This window comes from Schistocerca cancellata, chromosome 2 (assembly GCF_023864275.1).
Source record: "Schistocerca cancellata isolate TAMUIC-IGC-003103 chromosome 2, iqSchCanc2.1, whole genome shotgun sequence".
In the NCBI taxonomy this organism is placed as follows: Eukaryota; Metazoa; Arthropoda; class Insecta; order Orthoptera; family Acrididae; genus Schistocerca; species Schistocerca cancellata.
Window position 1 is genome coordinate 226,743,698 of NC_064627.1, and position 23,762 is coordinate 226,767,459.

At 41.4% G+C, this 23,762-nt stretch overlaps 1 protein-coding gene across 1 annotated transcript in view; it reads left to right on the forward strand.

The window, feature by feature from the left end:
- The window catches only part of LOC126161557 (triokinase/FMN cyclase-like), a 188,036-nt gene that overhangs the window by 71,901 nt on the left and 92,373 nt on the right, over window positions 1–23,762 (forward strand). The window contains exons 3-6 of the mRNA XM_049917495.1: window positions 7,890–7,959; window positions 13,525–13,635; window positions 15,336–15,424; window positions 20,082–20,183. Of these exons, the coding sequence (XP_049773452.1) occupies window positions 7,890–7,959; window positions 13,525–13,635; window positions 15,336–15,424; window positions 20,082–20,183 (372 nt within the window). The remainder of the gene's footprint in view (window positions 1–7,889; window positions 7,960–13,524; window positions 13,636–15,335; window positions 15,425–20,081; window positions 20,184–23,762) is intronic.

A 23,762-nucleotide genomic window follows, 5' to 3' on the forward strand; every position in this document is an offset into this window, starting at 1 on the left:
GTACACTCTAGCCAAAAAGACAGTTCTACGTCGGCTTGCGCACTCAACTGAGACAGCAATACGGCAAGTGCTCCATATCAAGCAACTAGGCAATGACAAACCTTCACAACTTTGGAGACGGCTACGGGCCCTGGTCAGCAACGATCTACTCTCTGACACTGCTCTCCTCGCCGTCTGGACAGATAAACTACCTCCCCACATCCGCTTTGCTCTGGCTCAGAGGTCTCCCGAACCTGTCGAGCAATGAATGACAATTGCTGACAAACTACATGATGCATCACTGCTCTATTTCGCCAGCCACTGCCTACCTGGCAAGTCTCAGGTTCAGGCTCCTAGTCCCGCAGCCGGGGCTGCACTGTACCGACTGTTCCGCTCCCTCCGGGACGCAGTATACAAACAGCTGGAACGTCACCGGCTCCACCCTTGGTCACGCCCCCTCCTGCAACCGAACCGGCTGCGGCCACCGAACCTCAGCCACCGCCTCTGGCAACGAACTTTCCGCAGGAAATGCAGCCGCACTACCCATACTGTTACTTCCACACACGGTTTGGTGAGGTGGCACGGAACTGCAGACCACCCTGCTGCTTCCCAAACGCAAATCGCAGGTAGGTCCAGGTGCCGCCTGGTGTGCACAACATGATAGGCACCTCCCAGTGCTCCATTCTGTCTGGGAACAATCGGATAATTACGGATGACTTTATATTAAAGACATTTCGTCGGGATACTTTTCCCTAGTGGACACCGATGTTTCGCTGCTGCCTACGTCCTTAGTGTCGTTGAACATCCCCCCCTCATCATACTTCAATGCAAGCTGTGAATTCTACTCAACCGCAATGCTTGGGATCAACCTCCCACGTCGTCTCACTCTCCGCAAATTGCAAACTTGAGTGGACTTTTTTAGTGTGCAATATTGATGAACCTATACTAGGCATTGACTTCTTGCGACACCACAAACCGTATCTAGTGTGAAACACCGTGTTTCATTACCCATCCAAAACTCACTTCCCCTGTACACCGTCGAGCAAATGCCCCCCCCCCCCCCCCCTTCCCCGTGACACGTCATTCCGGGCTCATCTCATCCATACATGCTCGGCTCGGTCGACGACGTTACAAGAAACAATGCACTAGTGCCTGGTTGAGCTTGAAAACGTCGCTCACCTACGCAAGGAAAACTTCGAGCTCTCCCTCCGGCTCCACGAAACTCAGCTCCAGCTATCCGACGCAGCAAAGGAATTACAGACACTGCAGCAAGGACAAAGCAAGGTCAGTAAGGGTGCCGAATCTGCTTGTAGTCCCAGCAATCGAGCCTCTGTGTGCTTACCTCCCACTACCCCTCGCAACTGTGTTATCAAGTCTACCATATCGTGTACTGACAGTTCCACAGGACTACACCCCCCTAACACGGTAGCATTTGAAACTCGGCCGGATATGAGCGCGCATGCGTGATGAGCGGCGCGTATTCCCGTACTGACAGCTCCTACCCCTCCCCTCACGGGCAGCACCTCAAACTATGTAACTTTGGCTCCTGCTCACCACCGTGTGACCACCACTGACAACACAAACAGTGCACTTGCGTCTAGTGTTTTGCCCACAACCGGGCTGCCACAGGCTGTGTCCTCGGACAATGGACTCACTAATGCTTCACGAGCTCTACCGAGCTCACCCGACCATGGTGCCACTGCTTCGGGTCAGCAGCCATCTTGTCATGTTGACTCCTGGGACACTTCGCTGCCTCGGCTCCCGTCAGATCCGCCGAGTGGCTCTGAATACCACGACCTTGCCTTGCCTGTCCCGCCTGCCTTACATTGTAAACAAACTGCCTCCTGTGCCGCCGGCAACATTTCCGTCGTCACCAATGGCATGGTTCACAAGCTACGCCTCGTGCCAGGCCCCCCGATCTCCAGTAAACAATGTCAACTTTGTCCCAAGCACCTCTCTGACCTTAAAAAGCAGATTTCTGAACTTCTAAACTCCGGCGTCATCGAACCCTCTGCCAGCAGCTGGCCTAGGCCCATTCATATGACACCCAAGAAAGACGGGTCCTGGTGCATGTGCGGAGACTACCATCGACTAAACGCATGAACAATTATGGACACCTACCCCATAGCCAACATTGCTGACTCTACCAGTTCCCTCACAGGTGCGACCACGTTCTCTGTCATTGGTTGCAAATGTGCCTACCACCAGACCCCCATGGCTCCTGAAGACATCGAGAAGGCAGCAATCACCACCCCAATCGGATCATTTCAGTTTCGATTCATGCCCTTCGGTCTGAAAAATGCAACCCAGACCTGGCAACGCTTCATCAACGAAGTGCTATTTGGACTAAAATTCTGCTTTGTATATCTTGATGATATTCTTGTGTTCAGCTCCTCCGTCAAGAACAACATTCGACATGTGCAAACTGTTATGGACACTCTCGTGGCAGCAGGCATCGAGACCAACCAGGACAAATTGCAGCTACATCAACCCGCTGTCACTTTTCTTGGTTTCCGGGTCTCTGCCGACAGCATTTCACCACCCCCTGACAAAGTACAAACAATACTAAACCTACCCAGACCTTCATCATTCAAAGAGCTCTGGCACTTTCTGGGGACAGTTAATTATTATCGCTGTCATCTACCTCAGGCTGCGGAGATTCAGGCTCCACTGACGGACGCCTTGGCAGGCACCAAGACGTCTGGATCTCGGCCCATTCCATGGACCCCTGCTATGACTGACTCTGACTCTTTCACTGCCCTTAGAAATCTTCTTGCCAAGGCCTGCACCATCACGCATCCTCATCCCAATGTGCAGCTTTTCATCACCACAGACGTGAGCGATACTGCCATCGGTGCTGTCCTTAGCCATACAGTCGACGGCCAAACCTCGCCTCTGCAGTTATTCTCGCGCAAGCTCACCAATGCACAACGGAAATATTCTGCGTTTGACAGGGAGTTGCTCGTGGTCTACGAAGCGATCAAGCATTTTAAGACCGACGTTGAGGGACGTCCTTTCTATGTTTTAACAGACCACAAACCCCTGGCTGCGGCCATTTCAAACCCACCAGCTGAACCGCCTCCTCGCTGTTTCAGATACATGGACTTCATATCTCAGTTCACCACCGATGTCAGACACATAAAGGGTGATGACAATACAGTTGCTGATTTCCTTTCATGAGTCGACACCGTTCATTCGCTGTTGGACCTCTCTGAACTGCCTAACCTCCAACCCACTGACAAGGACTCACAAAACCTGATTTCAGACTCTACCGCTTTACTACACTTCGTCCGCACCACCTTCCCTGGCATTTTTGGTGTGACAACAGTATGGGCACGTTACGCCCCCTCATCCCAACCAAGGACACGCTCTTGTGTTGCGTACAATTGCTGCAAAGTACACAAGCACACTTCACCCCCCCCCCCCCCTCGGCGCCTTTTCAATCCCTCCTGGGCGTTTCCCGTTTCCAGCATATTCACATTGACATTGTCAGCCCTCTCCCCCCCCCCACCCCCCTCTAATGGATGGCTTTCGTTGTGTTCTCTTGTGTATCGACCGAACAACTCGCTGGGTCGAGGCTGTCCCCCTCCCCAATATCACGGCAGAAACTGTTGCTTGATCTTTCATCGAGTCATGGGTATCGCGTTTCGGATGTCCAGCTATCATCATGACTGACCAGGGCAGACAATTTGAGTCGGCCCTGTGGAACGAGATTTGTAACATTTGTGGCATCCAGCGCATCTGTACCACAGCATGTCAACCGCAAAGTAACAGGCTAGTTGAGCGCTGGCACTGCACTTTCAAGGTGGCTCTTTGATGCCACAACTCTCTTTGGATGGAGGCCCTTCCCCTTGTGCTACTCGGCATTCATGCGGTCTATAAGGAAGACCTGAAAGGCACAACAGCTGAGTTCGTATACGGCCAGAAAATTTTTCTCCCTGGCGAACTTGTGAGCCCTTCCACATCTCTCCCTCAGTCTGACTTACCTTCCTTCGTGGACTGCGTCAGATGCTACTTCATCAACCTCCACATCCCTCCGCCCGCCAGCCATTCCTGCCCTAAGGTTCATGTCCCGAAATCTCTGAACAATTGCGAGTACGTCATGCTCCAAGATGACACTGTCCGTGCTCCCCTCCAACCCCGAGTTCTCCGGCGCTCAGCCAACACCTATGACATCCAGATAAAAGATTCAGCCGATACAGTCTCTCTCAACAGACTTAAGCCTGCTCATGGCGAGCCCGCTTCTACCCCTCTTCAGGCCACGACCACACCACTCACTGTCGTGGCTCACAACGCTCCGACCATTCCCTCCATGTTGGACTTACTCACTCAGTCGAGTGACTTCCAGCTCCAATCGTCGAGCTCTTCTCTGACCTTGCCCTCTACTCTGGTCTCACGCACTCCGTCGAGTGATCACATGCTGCCCACATCGAGCTTACCTACGATCATGCCCTGGCCGCTGGGCCCTTCTCCGGTCCCTTCAACCTCTCCCCCATTGCCTGCATCGCCCTGTCTCACGCCCCCCCCCCCCCATCTTGAACGTGCCCTCACTTGAGATGTTTGTGCCTGTCCCTCCGGACATAATCCACGGCATCTCTATAATACTGCGTGATGACACACTGTTCGTTGTGTGTTTCTCTTCATCAGGTACCCATGACACAACCTCTGCCATTCCCTGCCACCTGGTAAAATGTGTTCCCCTCACGCCGGACATTTACCTGGACATGCTTCGTGTGTTTGCCATGCCCACCGGAGACATCATCGTCGTCGCTCCATTCCTCCCGCAAACTGCTGGCCTACCTGTCGTCACACAACCAGCACACCCAGTATGACGCCCGGCACGCTTCAACGACTTCCAGGTTCGGTGGCCTGACCTTTCTTCATGACATCTACCCTCACAGCTCCCTGCCGACACTGTCAAGCATACCACCCCTGCCGACGCCATAGTCCCCCCCCCCCCCCTCCCGGCCTCTCAGGAGTACTCCGTACTGTGGGGAGGGGGGGGGGGGGTGTCTATGTGGCGCCAATGGGGTCGACACCAGTATCGATCTGAGCATCATCTTTGAACTAAGCAAAATATAATCTTTGTGTAGTTCCGCAATCTAGTTCTTTGTAATCCTTACTTGTGTAAAGAGGTGAATAAATGAACTGATTATAAGGTGTTGTTTGGTGTATCTCACCCGAGCATCCACCTCAACATGAATAAATCTGTAATCTTACAAAATGTATTTTTTGTGTCCTCAACTCATTTGCATATGATATGTTCTTAAGAATAGAGTAACAAACAACTTTCATTTACCAGTTTCTGTACTTTAAGGTACATTGCAAAATAAATGTTTCAGAACTGCATGTACATCTGTACTCTGCAGACCACTGTGAAGTGCACACAGATGGTGCTTCCCATTATACCACATAACAGGGTTTCTTTTTGCTCCATCTGCATATGGAATCCAGGAAAAATGATTACTTAAATGCCCCTGTATGAGATGTAATTAGACTAATTTTGCCTTTGTGGTCTCCACAGAAGTGATATAGAACGTGATTCAGTTGCCCCTACCAGTGGGTTTTTTGCAACCCACAATGTATTTAAAACCAAATGTGAGATTTTTATATCTCTCACTTGCTTAGCAGATACTGTTAGTCTTACAGAAAAAATTAACAGGAGCTTTTTGTAGTAAATTTAATGTAGTTGAATTTTATATTGGGATATGTTTCCATTGGAGGCCACAGTTGTAGAGTTATTCAAGAAAAACACATTTGAAAGTAATTTTTTTAAAGTTTCTCTTGAATAATTCGAAAACAGCATTCTCTAAATTTCCTACGAAAAGCTCCTGTTCATTTTTTTTCTTTACGACTAACACTGTGCGTGTAGTGAGCGAGAAAATATTAATATCTTGAACGTGGTATTTGAAGGCAGTGCGGATTCCATAAAACACATTGGTAGGGGCAGCTGAATCACCCTGTGAAGGATGCTGTAGTATATTTCTTGCTTCCTCACTTAATATCTTTAAATCTGTGTACATACTTTACAAACCACTGTGAAATGCATGGCAGAGGAAGTTTAACATTGTACTACATATTACAGTTCTGCCCATTCCAACAGTATATGGAACATGGGAAAGACTGCATAAATGTCAGTGTGTGCACTATAGTTACTCCAATATTGTCTTTGTGAACCCAAAGGGAATGATATTTTGGGGGCTGATGTATATTCATAGAGTCTTCACTTAATACTGGTTCTTAAAACTTGGTAAATAGACTTACATAGGATAACTGGCATTTACATTAAAATATCTGCCAGTTTAGGTTTTCCAGCACTTCCATGATGTTCTTCCATGGGCCAGACAAAGGAGATACTAACTGTGCTGCCATTCCTAAAACAGATTCATCACTTTTTAATCCTACTTAGTATGGTTCTCAAACACTTGATAAATACTTTAAAATGGGACCCATAAGTGTTTTTTAAGCAGTCTCTTTTGTAGGCTGATTGCCCTTTTCCTCTGTTCTGTCAATGAACTGAAATCTGCCATCTGCTTTACAATGACACAGCCTTTGTGGTCATTCCATTTCACATTGATACCAATTGTTAGACCCAGTTACATATCTGGTATGACTGATTCCAGTTGTGGCTCACTGATATTGCAGTCATGGGGTAGGCCTGCTACAGTCATGGATTCAGTGAATTGCATAATTTTACATTGTTGCACATTCATTCCAAGTTGACAAACTTTGAAATCTTATTAGTATCTGTCTGCATATTTGTGCCACTTTTTTCAGGCAGTAATTCATAGTAGACAACAGTATCACTGAAAAAGTCAGGGGCTGCTATTCATATGTTTGCCATGTCATTAATGTACAATAAGGTTTGCAATGCACTTCCCTGATGTGTGCTTGAAGTTAGTTCTACATCTGTTGATCACTCTCAGTCCAACATAGTGTGCTGTGTCAACCCTAACAAAAAACCTTCAGTCTGGTCACAAGTATTGTTTGATACCCATAGGAACATACTTTTTTTTTAAAAAAAATAAGCATTGGTGTGGTCAGCTTTTTGGAAGTGAAGAAATACTGTATTTACTTCATTGTCTTAATCTGTGGCTTTCCTTAATCACTACTAAACTGTGATCCGAGTCTGTATCTGCCCGTGGTACACCTTACAATCCAATATCTGATTTTGGAATCTCTACCTGATCATGATGTAATCTAACTGAAATCTTCCTGTATCTACTGACCTTTTCTAAGTATACCTCCTCCTCTTGTGATTCTTGAATGGCATATTTGCTAGTATTGGTTGAAATTTATTGCAGAACTCAATTAGTTTTTCTCCTCAATCATTCCTACTACAAAGTCCACATTCCTCCATAACCCTTTCTTCTACTCCTTCCCCTAAAACTGCATTCCAGTCCTCCATGACTCTCCAGTCCTCCATGACTCCTAGATTTTCATCTCCCTTCACATACTGAATTACCAGTTCAGTACATGTGTGGCTTGTGGTGTTGGTATGTATACCTGAACTATCATTGTTTTTGTTGGTTTGCTGTCAGTTCTGATGAGAATAACCCTATCACTGAACTGTTCGCAATAACTCACTTACTTCCTATTCATAACGAATCCTACTCCCATTCTACCATTTTCTGCTTTAATGTTGATACTCCTCTGACTGGAAACCCTTGTCTTCTTGCCATTTTACTTCACTGACCCCACTATATCTAGATTGAGCCTTATCATTTCTCTTTTCAAATTTTCTAACTTCCCTACGATGTTCAAACTTCTGACATTTGATGTTCCAACTCGTAGAATATATCCTTAAAAACATAGTAATAGCAGTTATATGATATATGATCTGCAATAAAAAAATCACTTACGGCTTGAAAATACTACGGCATTGTGATTTTTCTTTTTTTACTTTTCAGTGGGAACAAAGAGGAAATAAAGTTGCTCTGGTCTCTGGAGGAGGTTCAGGACATGAGCCATTCAGTGCTGGTGAGTGCTGAAAGGGATACTACTAATATGGGTAGTTTTCATAAAATAGTATGGCCTCCTGTTCTCAGCCAATGAGAATATGGAATTATAGTATAATGTGTTACAGAAGAATGAAATTCTGTGTTACAAATGGAGATAAAAAAGTAACTGAAATCAAAAAATGCGTGTGTGAAATCTTATGGGACTTAACTGCTAAGGTCATCAGTCCCTAAGCTTACACATTACTTAACCTATATTATCTTAAGGACAAAAAAAAAAAACACACACACACACACACACACACACACACACACACACACACACACCCCTGAGGGAGGACTTGAACCTCCGCTGGAACCAGCCGCACAGTCCATGACTGAAGTGCCTTAGACCGCTCGGCTAACCCCGCGCGGCAACTGAAATCATCAGATTAACTCAAACCATAGAGTTCATTCAGTTAAAGGAAGTGGTGTGGTTTTAAAATTTTTTCCGGTGTAAAACTGTATTAAAGTATTCTTGTTTTATGACTAATGTCTGTTTACTGCTTATCTGTTTTCCTGTGTGTGCAGAATTGATAAGATGTGGAAGAAGCAGACATGAGACATCCATTGTCTTGTGTACAATTAACACACAAAAAATTGTTTGCATGTGTTTTCTGTGCTCATGTGTATTGCATACTTCTTTAAAAATGACTTGTTCAAATCATTGAAAGATATATGAAAAATATGTTAACAAGATCAGTGCATATAATAATTATTGATGCCCCATTGTATTTAGGTAGATCATTCAGGTGTTGACTGGCATTATAGAGTGTAATAATCTTATTATATTAAAAAATATTCAGGAAACGGGAAGTGTCTGTTTCACATTCCAGTCATTTAGATACAGTATTGGTGTTACTCTGATCCAACATTATTCGAAGATGATTGTTGACATTTCACTGAGAAATGTAGTCACTGCAATGTATGCCTGAACAATGGTATAGTGATAGATCCTTCTTGACGAAATATACTAATAGCCTTCTGCAGCATCTAAAACTTCCTACGCATTTCCTTCATGGGACTACTATATCGAATAGTATCTTGTTACATTTCTAGAGAGTACTGTACAATGATCAGATAAAGTTATGAAAGCATACAATAGAAAGCTCTTACCATCTTAAAATAAAATTGTATACAGTGAGATCGTAAGGACTTTAAAAATCTTCCCTCATGTAGTAGCAACAGAACATAGCAGAACATTGTTAGTATTGTCTCATTGGTGCTATAAACAGGTTATCCTCTTAATTAACAAACTACATGTCTAATAGGCTCAAAGCTTTTCATGTTTTTTGCACGTGCAGGAAGACCAATATACACAGTTTGGTTTGTTCCATATTTTCTATTGGGTAATACAAGTTTGTTACACCTGTACTAACAAAAATTTTCTTCATCATGAGTTCATTTATTTTTGAGGATTGAAGGGAAACATGTGAATGTGTAGAGAGAATATTAACAAATTTCCAGTCAAGTTGAAAATTCCATTTTCATGTACATCATTTCAACAACTGATCATTCAAATTTGTCACATACTGCAACAGATGATCTAATGTGTGCTTGCTGCCTTAATTTCAGCCAGCCTTTGTTAAGTGTACCTCAGTTGCTGTGTGACCTTTATAGTACACTTTTATTTTGAGTGCACACCCAAGCAATCTATGTAATGTATGTTTGGTCTTCTTGGTTCTGCCAAATGAGATGTTAAAGGTATTTATGAATGGAATGTCTTATCTCATCCCTTGATTGAACTGAAACAAAGAGTAATGTATCTGTCCTGCATGGGCTTGATCACTAAAAAGATCCATAGAATCATAACGCAATAGGGCATCCTGCATCTACACCTACATATACACTCCACAAACCACATTATGGTATATTGCAGAGGGTACCATTGTCTTTTTCACCCTTTCCTGTTCCATTCACAAATGGTACATCTGAGGAATGGCTGTTGATAAACCTCCATATGGGCTCTTATTGTTCTAATTTCTTGTTGTGGTCATTTCACAAGATGTAGATGGGTGGAAGTAATATGTTCGCCAACTCTTCTTTGAGTATCCAGTGTATTTCACTCAGTCAACAAAAATAAAAGATTGGCTTTGCAATGTTAAAGATGATATAAGCATCTACAAGCTGGTTTTAGGCTGTAGTCTGTGTCAGCATGAACTGTTGTGTGTGAAATAGACTACTAGAACAGTTCAGGAGAGATGCAAATAAATCAATCATGCGTTTGACTGAAACAGCAAAGTTAATTAGCAGTCATTAACTACTGGGTTATGGGTAATAATTAAATGAGATACTAGGAGAGCTATCTCATGGTGCAAGCTTTATGTTATTATGGGAATAAAATTAAGGTATACATCAAAATAAAGTTACAGGAAAAGTAATAAAAAGGGGTTTCATTTTTTTAAGAAAAAAGGGCTGGAATTCACCACCCAGTTACTTAACATCTCTCTCAGCACTTATTCATTAGGATTGCAAACAGATGGTGCATGCACATGTAATGGAAAACAGTGAAGATGCAGAAAAAAATAAATGTGTGTCAATGGGCATGGCAAGTAACTGAAGATGAACTCAGGCACAAACAGGAATACAAAACCAATCATACATGGGTGTCAGATGAAATATGTAATTAGACTGAGGATTTCTTGGTAGGGAGGACAAAACATGTTATCTTGGATGGACAGTCATTGACATAGGTAAAAATAGCTTCAGGTGTGCCCCGGAGAAGTGTGTTGGGCCCCTTGCTGTTCACACTGTATATTAATGATCTTACAGGCAATATTAATAGCTACCTCAGACTTTTCACAGGTGATGCAGTTATCGACAAAAAAGTACAGTCTGAGGAAAGTTGTACAAATATGTAATCAGAGCTTGACAATATTTCAAAGTGGTGCAATGGTTGGTAGCATGCTTCAAATGTTCAAAAATGTAAAATTATGCAGTACATAAAATTAAAAAAAATAGTATCCTGTGAATATAATATCAGTGACTCACAGGTAGAATATGTGAACTCATACAAATAGCTCATGCGACCCATCCTAGAATATTGCTCAAGTGTGTGGGATCTGTACAGAATATGACTAGCAGGCCATATTGAATGTATATGGAGAAGGCCAGCACGAAAGTTCTTGATTGGTTTACTTGATCCATGGGACTGTGTCACTGAGATGTTGAAAGAACTCAAGTGGCATACTTTTGAAGGTAGACAGAAGCTGTCATGAGAAAGAACTCAACTGGCAGACTTTTGAAGGTAGACTGAAGCTGTCATGAGAAAGTCAACTGACAAAGTTTCAAGAAATGGCTTTAAATGATGACTCTATGAAGATGTTAGAACTCCCTAGATTGTACTCCCTTAGGAATTGTGAGGATAAGATTAGATTAATTACAACATGCACAGATACATTTAAACAATCATTTTTTCCCACATTATGTGTGAGAATATAAAGGGAAAAAGCCCTAATAACTGGGGCTGAGGGATGTACCCTCTGCTATGCACTCCAATGTGGTTTGTAGAGTATAGATGTAGATGTAGAATTATTTAGATTGGAATTCTCTCTTCAACATATTCACCTTTTATGCCTTTTCCCCTCCACTTTTGTCTCTTCCCTCTCCTTGTACCTACATCTCTTTTTGCTGTGCCTTCTGTACTCTTTTCATCTTGTTGTGCACCATGGAGTCATCTGTCCAAAGACCAGCCTCTCTCTCATTATCCCCTTCTTATGTTCTTAAGCTTCAAGCATGGTAAAAGGGGTCTCATTGTGGGTCTATTGGGTCGGTTGAGGGCAGGCTCCATCATCATCAAGGTTCTGGTTGGCCACATGTGACCACCACAAGAGATGATCACAGTGTTGTGAACCAAGTCCATCATACTCCTTCACATCTGTGCCTGTCATTTGAGAACAAGCAAAGAATTCTCTTTAACATTCTGTGTCATCCTGCACCACTGGTCATAGACTAGCAGTAGCCAGACTAAAGAATTACTGAGTGATAGGGTGCAGTGGTTAGCAGACTGCACTCACATTTGTGAGGATGATGGTTCAAACCCACATCTGGCCATCCTGATTTAGGTTTTCCATGATTTCCCTAAATCTCTTCAGGATGGTTCCATTGAAAGGGCATGGCTGACTTCCTTCCCCATTCTCCCCTAATCTAATGGGACTGATGATCTTGCTGTTTGGTTCCCTCCACAAAATCAACCAACCAACCAACTATAGAATTACTGTCCCATGTGTTGGCTGCCCCTAACACCACAACACAAACAGTTGCATTTGGAGTGGTGGTGTCACTGCTGATGAATGGCATCATATTGTGTTCAGTGATGAATCACAGTTCTGCACTATCCTGGTGACCATTGTCAAAGAATATAGGGAGATCCTGGGGAGAGGTCCCATTCTTCCAATGTATTGGAGTGGCAATGGCACCATGATGTGGGGAGCCATCAGGCATGATTTCAGGACATAACTAGTTGTGATTGAGGGAACTCTGGCTGTGTAATTATGTGTCATGGGCATCCTGATTCCTTGATTTTTCCTCTTATGAGACAGTGTGATGGTGCCATTTTTCAAAAGCAGAATGCTTGTCTCTAAGTGGCGTGTGTGTATATGAACTGTCTACATGATGTTGCAGTACTCCCATGGCCAACAAGATCCCCAGATCAGTCCCTGATAGAAAATGTGTCAATCTAGCTTGGACATCAACTCCATCCCAGCACCAGTATCCAGGATATCAAGGACCAGTTAAACAGTTGCTAGCCAGCTTCTTTCAGGAGAGGCTACTGAGGTCTTATGTCACTATTATCAACCAAATCAATGCATGTATCCATGTCCAAGTGGGGGTTGGGGGTTGTATTGTCATACTATTAAATGATCTCATACTACCTAGTTCTTTGTAAATTTGATTTGACCTTGTAATCACTAAACTAATATCACATATGCTTTCACTCCTTGAAGTTTCATTTTGCTTTCTCCTCTCCTTCTGAGTAATCCACCTTTTTGTCAGGCAGTGTAGTCTATGGAATACTTGGGTTTGTGAATGTAAATTCTACATAACTCTAATATTTGTATCAGATACTTCCTTATTTAGTCAGTATAACAGTGGTCTGTCTAAAGTAAAAATCCAACAATATTATGAAAAGGATAGGTGCTATTCACTATATAGTGGAGATGCCGAGTCGCAGATAGGCACAACAAGACTGTCAGAAAGTGGGCTTTCGGCCAACAAGGCGTTTGTCGGAAATACTAGGAGAAAAACAGCTACTTTGAAAACAGCCAGTGTTGCTGGTTATAATTTGTTGTCAATATGCTTTACAGAAGTTGCCAGTTGTGGCTGCTTTTGGCTGTAAATGTGTAACTTAACTCAGTCCACTTATCTGAAAACTCTCCTACATGGTAGGGCTTATGGAACATAGAGTGCGAGTGAGTGATTGAGTGAACATGATGAGAAAATGATTGAGTGAACATGATTTGCAAATTAACAAATCTGAACTGATTCGTTAGTTGAATTAAGTAAAGCTTATGACAACATTTAAAGAGAGAATTGTCATTTTTCACAGGTTATGTTGGTGAAGGTATGCTGACAGCAGTATCAGCTGGTTCAGTATTTGCATCTCCACCTGCTTCTAGTGTCTTGCATGCTATAAAGTGTGTCAGTGTTAACAATACAGGTGAGTGTTATATGACATATAAATGAAAACCCATTGTACAAAGTAATGCGAAGACCACTTTTTCAAATTTCACAAATGTCTACAATGTTCACTTTCAATCTACATAAACTTGTGCAGACTTTCAACCAGGTAACAAAACTGTGAAGTGCAAGATCAAATGATCACGACTTGAGGTAAAATAATACACTATTCTGACTATAGACAACTTTTATTTTATTATCCAAGAATAAAACTTTTATATCAGATGGGAAAAACTGCATAGCAGAAATAACATGTGAATCCCAAGCAGTGGTTTTTAATCTTTTAGATAAAAAGTACTGTTTAACTCAGAAATGAACTACATAGCTGGATATAGTTTTCATTCATTTACATATAACACTGAGTGTCCTAAAGCCAGAACACATTATCTTTGGAAGAAGACATGCTGAGTTACATGTATTCTCTGCCATTGCCATTTACCTGCCATGCCACTATCACATCACTTTTCACACAACTTTGGTGGGTGCTCTGCCTTAGATCTTCTGGTCACAAACAGCGTGAACTTTTTGATCCAGTTTATGTAGACCAAGGAAGCAGTGATCATAATGACATTATTGCATCACTCATCACAAATGTAAATAGAAACATAAAGAAAGGCAGGAAGATATTTCTACTTAGTGAATGTGACAAGAAGCAGCTTCAGAATACCTTAGCAGCCTTTGAGGAAAGTTGATGATACATTGGGGCATGCTGTTAATGGATCCCCTCATCGCCCTGATCTTCACTGTATCTTCAAGCTGATACATGTCACCATCCAGCTTAGCATGAATAGCCCATTCCATCTCAGATCCTGAAAGTTGGTCTGCTGAGTTAGCCCACCTCAGTCACCTTTGATGAAATGGTTGTAGTTAAAATGACAGATCATGCATGTTACACTGTCAATGAACTGTGAATTGGGAGAGTTATGGAAAGAATGAGGTGGAACCTAAATCTGTGGTCATTTGGCTTATACAGGTAGCATTTCTAATGGACCGTGGCCGATTTAAAGCTACCACCTAGCAAGTGTGGTGTCTGGCGGTGACACCACAGTTATATTAGTGTGCACTATATTCATTGCTGTTGTGGCATTACATACATTAGTTAGACTATCAGGACCAGGAAGGACTGGTAAATTGTGCGTAAGTGTCACACAGGCTTGCAACAGCCAGCCAAATCTGTTATTGCAGAATGTTGCCTTGGCACATGTCATCCTATGGAATGTAAAAAACAGATATTTTGGCATACATTTCCAGCTAATGGGGTAGTGTTATTAAGGTAGCAGCTGACGTTAAACTAGCAAGTGACTATAAATAAAGATGGGGTTACTGCTTCAATTCTGTTTGTAATCTTTTACCTGGTCAAAGAACAGAATAGAGTTAAAGCTACTTGCTCACCAGCTGGTAATTAATATTCACTATTTGTGTGTGTGTGTGTGTGTGTGTGTGTCAGAGAGAGAGAGAGAGAGAGAGAGAGAGAGAGAGAGAGAGAGAGAGAGAGAGAGAGAGAGAGAGGGAGAGGGAGAGAGAGAGAGACATTCATCTAAATTGTTAATTTTTAGCCATTCATTCACTGAAAAAATATAGTTTTTGTGAAACTGTTGACATTTTCTTCAGCATAGAGAGATACTATAAATGGAATCAACTGAATACTCAAATAACTAACCCCAATTATGTAATTTTCAGGTGGAGTTTTGGTGATAATTCCAAATTATACAGGTGATTGCTTGAACTTTGGACTAGCTGTGGAATGGGCTAGAAAGAGGGAAATTAAGGTATTTCTGTTAAGAAGTCTTACTGTTGAGTTCCAGTAATATAATGCTTATATAGTATTGATAATTTCTGATAAATTATTAAATTAACTACTGATAATTAAAGGGAAGGGAGAGAATGATACCCAGAGATAGGGCACAGTGTTCTGGTCTTGACAGAAGCAACTTGGCTGTGTCACATGCCCTCATTTCATGAGCTACAGAGAACTTTGGAAACTGGCTATCTCGAAGTCAAGCAACACTGTACAAGCTTCCATTTCTAGATTTAGATACTGAAATAGATTTTTTACTGCTTGTCATGACTCATGAACTGGTATTGCTCCATGTACACTTGTTATTAGTATGTTTGCCTCTAAAAGTACTGTGTCATATACTGATATTCATGACATACTCTACACATTATTTAAGTAATGACAAATGTAACGTAGCTTAAACCATTTTAACCCTTATCCATGAAGATGGTCCATAATTGAAACTGGTTGATATTTCTGTTTAAAATAGAAGCAGCTGATGGTCAAACATGCATTTTATACACTCTGGAATAGGCTGAATTGTCAACAGCAAAGTCACCATGGCAACCAAATTGTACAACAGGGTCATCTTACTGGTGAAATGGAGGGCTCTTGGAGCTGCAGCCACAAAAGAGAGCTCTCTTCTGTTCACAATCTCTGCCCAGAGCATACGATAAGTGGCTTAGACTTCTGTACATTTTCACTTTCATTCTCAAGAAAATAAATCAATATGGTAGCTTTTTTCTAAACAAGGGTGTATGTTATTTGCAAGTCTGCATCAGTTTTAAATGCTACCTGCACACCTGCCCACCAAGTGGATGTACATCCAGCCAAACAATATGTTATTGAAATGTAGGTTTAGTTTTTGTATTCTTGAGCTACAGGGAGTGGTAAGTTGGAAGGGGGCACCAAAAATGCTTCTCTTGGGTACTAAAATACCTAGAGCTGATGACGATTATTATGGAAATTCATAGATACACATTATATGTAGTAAAACACACCAACAACAAAGTCATAATATATTTATTTCCTGTATAAGTTATATGCAAAAACTCCAGACTGATGACCTCAGATGTTAAGTCCCATAGTGCTTAGAGCCAAAAACTCCAGTCCAGTTTGAAATAAAACAATAATATTTATGTAGAAGTCATACTGATTTTCTCCTTTGGTACCGTAGGTACACAGCACGTAGTTGGTGGATACTAACTAGAGCAATATATGAATACACATATAAAATAAAGAATAATTAATATTACAACAAAATAAAATATTGAGGAAACTATATAAAAATAATATAGTGGGAACAAAAGCAAATGTTTGAGTCTTTGTGTCTTACAAGATTTCACTTAATGTCTTCAGGTCAGGTATGTTAGTTGCAGAATTTTTTCTTTGATGTCTTCACTACAGTGCTGGCATCCTGAGCCCACACTTTCAAGACACAAACTTTGAGATGGTGACATTTATCAAATTTTAGTATTTTGCTTGTGACATCTTCCCTGACAGTAATTCCATTCTTGTCGAATTTCCTCTTCTGGCTAGATACGAATGCTCTTTTCCTGTAAGACACAGTGGGCTGGGATTTGTAGCACTTGACAGACTGCACCCTATCTAACAGCTTCTGTCAATTTCAGCCATATTAACCTGCATTTCAAATTTCTCATATGCAATAGTGATCATTGTTCTCATGATCACTTTTGGCCATTCTGAACAAGTGCAAGCTGTTTCTTCTTTGGTATTGCTCAACTTCATTGGAGGCCGTAGACAGTTTATTTTCTTGATCGACAGACTTTTTCTTACATTCAGCCAAGGACTTCCTTAGAGATCAGATTTCAGCACTAGTATGTCTCACCATTTCCTAGATTTTGTGCATGATTGCCACCATCACAGAGTCCATGACATTCTGAAGTGAGTTCTAGTGTGTTGTTGCTATGCAACAGTGCACTTCTCTGGGACTGTAACACCACCTCAGGCAGTCGGGCCTTACCTGCTGCCAATGACCATTTGTCCACACTGTCCTTGACTCCTGTCACTTTTGCTGCTGCCACATCTTGTTTTGCCCATTATAATTCATCTGGCGCTCATGATACCCTGTTGAACACAATACAGTGAAACAAATTGCTGTTCTGTAGTATGAGACACATGTAAACTACAGCATTGCTCTAGAGCACCTTCAGTATTGTCGAAAACAAGTAACCTTAAGAAACAAACATCACTCAGTGGCTACCATGACACATATGAGTTATTTGTACATTCCGTGTTATAATTGTGGCCTCTCACTAAAATGTGAAAGAAGACAGTTTCACATTTATGTTACACTTTCTCAGTGAAAACAATGGCAAAGTGATGTAATTGCAATATGACTATGTGATCCAGCTGCAGCTGGCCAATGTGGCCGAGCAGTTCCAGGCACTTCAGTCCGGAACCACCCTGCTGCTACGGTCGCAGGTTCCAATCCTGCCTCGGGCATGGACATTCTGAGTCTAGAGGACTCAGATGATAAGTCCCATAGTGCTTAGAGCCATTTTTTTATCCAGCTGCAAAGCTGAGAAGAATGTAATCATTGCCCTCCCTCCCCCCCCCCCCCCCGCCTCCCACACACACACACACACACACACACACACACACATTGTTTTGTATTTAGAAATTCTATGCAATAGAACTAGTTGTCAGGCAGATATGATTTTAGTTTATGTTTGAAGTTCTTTGCATCACTGAATAGGTGCTCAAAGAATTTTATGGCTTCTTGTGAGACACTAATGCTGAGTGATGGACAGTGTAGGACTTTTCTCTTTATAGTGTAATATTTATGGATGTTACCATTGTTTTTGAATTGTGATTTGTTGTTGAAACAAATTTCATAAGTGGGTAAATGTATTGTGATGCTCTTGTCAGTATGCCCAACTGTTCAAAGAGCAGTGTGTATGTTTGTGTGTCCAGGATCTGCGTCCAAACCCCTGGATAGATTTCAACCAAATTTGGCATGAAAACAGCAGGGTTCATGAGTATCTACACTGTGGGTTTATAACCTCTTAGCTCCAATAGGAACAGATATACAAGCTAAAGCAGAGTTTTTTCCAGCCCCTGCCGTACAGGCTGCCGTGCATGACAGGCATTTTCTGGATGAATGGTATCCGCCTGCGTCGACACGGGAAAGAAATGTTTTTCCAGTCCCTGACATGTAGGCTGCCCTGCATGACAAGTATATTGTTCTTTAGTAACATCGGCAACTTCATGAACCTGCATTGCAGAACAACCCACAGATCAGGGGCAGAAATGGTCTTAAAGCCACTTACTCATAGGCTGCCCTGCACGAGAGGTGTGTTGTGGAAGTGGTACAGACCTGCTTCATCGACCTGTTTTGCAAGGGCATAACACAGGGTTGAGATGGATATAGTTGGGATAGACAGAGAGAAGGGATAGGAGAAGATGGAAAGGGAGAGGGGGGGGTGATGATGAGGACAGAGAGAGGCAGATAAAGAGATGGATAGGGGGAGAGGAGGGAATATTGTAGGGACTGAGAGAGGGGGAGATTGAGAGAGAGGGGTGGAAGGGGGAGGGGGGAGGGGGAGGGAGGAAGGAAGGGGGAGTAGATGGATAGAGAGATGAGGAGAAGATGAACAGAGAAAGAGTGGGGAGGAGGAGATTGACATAGAGAGGGGAGGAGAAGATGGGCTATGAGGTTGCAGGAAGGGAGAGATGCAGCAGGCAAGCAGAAGGGTTGGGGCATAATGGGGAGATGGAGATGGAAGAGGGACAGGAGAAAATAGGCACAGAAAGGGGTAGGAAAATATGGACAGGGAGTAAGGGCCAGGAAGATGTGGTCAGAGAAGGGGGACACAGGAAATGGACAGAGATTGTGTGGAGCAGGAGATGAAGAGACAGAGGTTGAATAGAAGATGGACAGTAGAGGTGGGAGGATGAGATGAACAGAGACGTGTGTGTGTGTGTGTGTGTGTGTGTGTGTGTGTGTGTGTGTGTGTGTGCGTGTGTGTGTTATTGAGTATATTATATAACTGTGAAGAAGGATGCACCCAGCAGGTAGTAAAAGTTTGTCTTATTTATATGGCTATGGATGCCTCATCAGATCAACTATTCAATGAGTTGTTATCTTTACCCCTTAATTTATTTGTATTCAACCTAGGACTTTCCATCACATAATGATTTAACAGTGAAAGACATTTGAGTTTCTTGTCCATATCTAAATTCACTTTTATGATGAGCCACATTACAAACCCGAGGGTATAAATGTGCCCTGCATTGACAATTGCATTATACAAGTTTTATTTTACTGATCTTTTCTGTTGCACCATTTTCCCTTCTTCCTCTACGCCACCACTTTGGTCTTATCATCCCTCCCCCTTACACCAACAATTCTGTCATCAAACTTTTTAATGATTTCCTCATGTAACCCTCAATATATCTTTTTCCCTTATTGTATGACAGTGTTTCCTCTTTCCACTTTTCCCTCATTTCCTGTAATAAATCTTCATTTCTGTTTTTCACTACCTCTTTTTATTGTTAATTTCATTTTTTCCTTTCCTGGTTACCTTCTGTGGAATATTTTTTTGATGCCTACATTTCATTCAACATTACTATCTTGACAAATGATGCTTGAGTATGTGAATACTTCACTGTATTCCCTATTCTAGGTGGAGACTATCACTGTGGGAGAAGACTGTGCAATATCAGAACTGAGGAACAGCAAACCTCCAAGGAGTCGTGGTATGTGTGGATTAGTATTCACTTTTAAGGTTAGTTTATAAATCGGCATCAGTTCATTAATAATACCCTAGATTATACTGTACCTACATTTGCTGTATTTCATTTTGCTTCCTGTGTTACTATTTATATATAAAACATCTGACAATACAAATAATAGTTTTTCATCACGATTAAACTTTTCTAATCTCCTTATTATGCCAGTACCATTGACATTCAATCCCTGAATTCTGTTTTGATTTTTAGAAATTACAATTTTGTTTCTCCATGACTCCTATTGCCATGGACAGTCACATTTCCCTTGAAAGATTAAGTAACAATTCAGCAGTTAAGTATTTCCTCATATTTGGCCTAACTGTATGATAAAACAATAGAATCTCCAGGTAGGAATATCAACAATGTAGAAAAAGACCGATTTCTACTCGTAAAGAAGACACATTAAGTTGCAGACAAGCACAATTAGGACACTTACATAGATTAGATTAGATTAGATTAGATTAATACTTGTTCCATAGATCATGAATACGACACTTCGTAATGATGTAGAACGTGTCAGGTTAATAAAAGATGTCTGTACAAGATATTACATTACACAAAATATTGCATGACACTAATGTTTGAGTTCTTTGTTTTTTTTTCCCCTTAATTTATATCTAAAAATTCATCCAATGAGTAGAAGGAGTTGTCATCTAGAAATTCTTTTAATTTATTTTTAAATGTTAGTTGGATATCTGTCAGGCTTTTGATGCTGTTTGGTAGGTGACCAAAGACTTTTGTGGCAGCATAATTTACCCCTTTCTGTGCCAAAGTAAGATTTAACCCTGCATAGTGAAGATCATCCTTTCTTCTGGTGTTATAGCTATGCACACAGATATTACTTTTGAACTGGGTTGGATTATTAACAACAAATTTCATAAGTGAATATATATACTGTGAGGTTACTGTGAGGATCCCTAGATCCTTAAATAGATGTCTGCAGGATGACCGTGGGTGGGCTCCAGCAATTATTCTGATTACACGTTTTTGAGCAATGAATACTTTTCTACTCAACGATGAATTACCCCAGAATATGATGCCATACAAAAGCAGTGAATGAAAGTAGGCATAGTAAGCTAATTTACTGAGATTCTTATTGCCAAAATTTGCAATAACCCTAATAGCATACGTAGCTGAACTCAGACATTTCAGCAGACCATCAATGTGTTGCTTCCAGTTTAACCTCTCATCAATGGACACAGCTAAAAATTTTGAAAATTCTACCTTAGCTACAGACTTCTGTTCAAAGTCTATATTTATTACTGGAGTTGTGCCATTTACTGTACGGAACTGTATATACTGTGTTTTATCAAAATTTAAAGACAGTCCGTTTGCTGAGAACGACTTAATAATTTTGTGAAAAACATCATTTACAATTACATCACTTAGTTCTTGGTTTTTGGATGTTATTACTATACTTGTATCATCAGCAAAAAGAACTAACTTTGCATCTTTATCAATGTGGAATGGTAAGTCATTAATGTATATCAAGAACAGTAAAGGACCTAAGACCGAACCCTGTGAGACCCCGTACTTGATAGCCCCCCAGTTTGAGGAATCAGCTGTTGTTTTAACATTACATGAACCACTTATTTCAACTTTCTGCATTCTTCCAGTTAAGTAAGAATTAAACCATTTGTGCACTGTCCCCCTCAAACCATAATGATTTAGCTTATCTAAAAGAATTCCATGATTTACACAATCAAAGGCCTTTGAGAGATCACAAAAAATACCAATGGGTGATGTCTGGTTATTCAGAGCATTTAACATTTGATCAGTGAAAGCGTATATACCGTATTTACTCGAATCTAAGCTGCACTTTTTTTCCGGTTTTTCTAATCCAAAAAACCGCCTGCGGCTTAGAATTGAGTGCAAAGCAAGCGGAAGTTCTGAAAAATGTTGGTAGATGCCGCCACAACTAACTTCTGCCATCGAATATATGTAGCGGTACACTGGCATGCTTTGTAGGCACAAAGATAAATACTGGCGCCAAAACCTCTGCGTCAGTAAATAAATTAAAAAAAAAAAAAAGGGTGGAAGACGAGCTTTTTTTTCTCCGCCCCGAGTTTCGACCACTGCATTTTCATACATTATCCAACGAAGTAAATACAAATTACATATTGTTCATCTTCGAATGTAGCAGAATTTCAATGTACTATGAAAATCCGACTGGCAAGACTGCGATGTTTGTCAATATGGCCAACTCTACGTTCTGAATTTTTTCATACCTGTGAGAAGAGATGGTTGCTAATAGGAACCTGATGAAATGTGAATCACATGCAGTATTCTCTTCACCATAAGAATAATACGAATGTAAACATTTTGTCATGTATTCTTTCCTGTTTGCTGTTATCTCATTTAAATCCTGTCTGCCTAATAAACTACGAAACTAGATTGAGACAACGGCAAACGCGGAAGAATATACGTATCGTGTCACGTTTATATTCGTATTATTCTTATGCCTAATAGTGATACAGTCAGAAACGAAGCACGGCAACTGACTAGATTTTTAAATCTAAGATGACTCCGATTTCTGTGCAGAATTTGATGTACTAAAGAAGCGGCCGCAAAGATTTTCAAACGGAGAAAATTTTTCGCCTAACTCTCGTTCAGAACATGTTCTATCATACGCAGTCTATTATTTGGTTCTTGATCATTATCAAAGAAAGCAGCAGTGTAAGTAACAGCAAATAGCAGTCTCTTGTCATTGTTTCGCTAATGAGACGATTCCTCTTTTTTTTTAATTTTTTTATTGTAAGCGGCGGTAGCGCACACAAAAGGAAGCCATGCCGCGAGCGGCGACAGGCTGTAAACACGCACTATCAGAATGCCACAAACAATGCACGACACAGTACAGTAATGCATTTTCAGCTTTGCGTGACGTAGACACCTATAACAAAGAGAACGGCACTTATCAGATCAAAGCAAAATAAGCAATCGATTCAAACCAGACGAAGCACGTGAAAAAGGAAGGGTACCCGTATAAATACGGAAGGAGCGCCTGACGAATAGCAATGGCTACCTGGTAAAGCTTAACTGCTAAGCTTACGACTCGAACCAAACTACTGTAACTGTATCTTCATTCATTCGACCTAAATTGTGTATCATATTACAATGGACCAACTTTGTTTCGATTTGGAGGTGCAGCCTAAAACTTTTCTCTCCCCTTGAATTTCGAGTCTCAAATTTCAGATGCGGCTTAGATTCGGGATTTTTTTTTTCCTTTATTTCGAGTCTCATTTTGCAGGTGCGGTTTAGATTCGAGTGCGGCTTAGATTCGAATAAATACGGTAGCATCTTCTGTTGAAAAGCCTTTCTGAAAACCAAACTGACATTTTGTTAGTACTTTATTTTTACAAATATTGGAGGCTACTCTTGAATACATTACTTTCTCAAAAATTTTTGATAGAGCTGTCAGAAGAGAGATTGGGCGGTAGTTGCTGACATCTGACGTATCCCCCTTTTTATGCAATGGTTTTACAATGGCGTATTTCAGTCTATCAGAGAAAACACCCTGCTCCAAAGAGCTATTACATACGTGGCTGAGAATCCTTCTTATCTGTGGGGAACAAGCT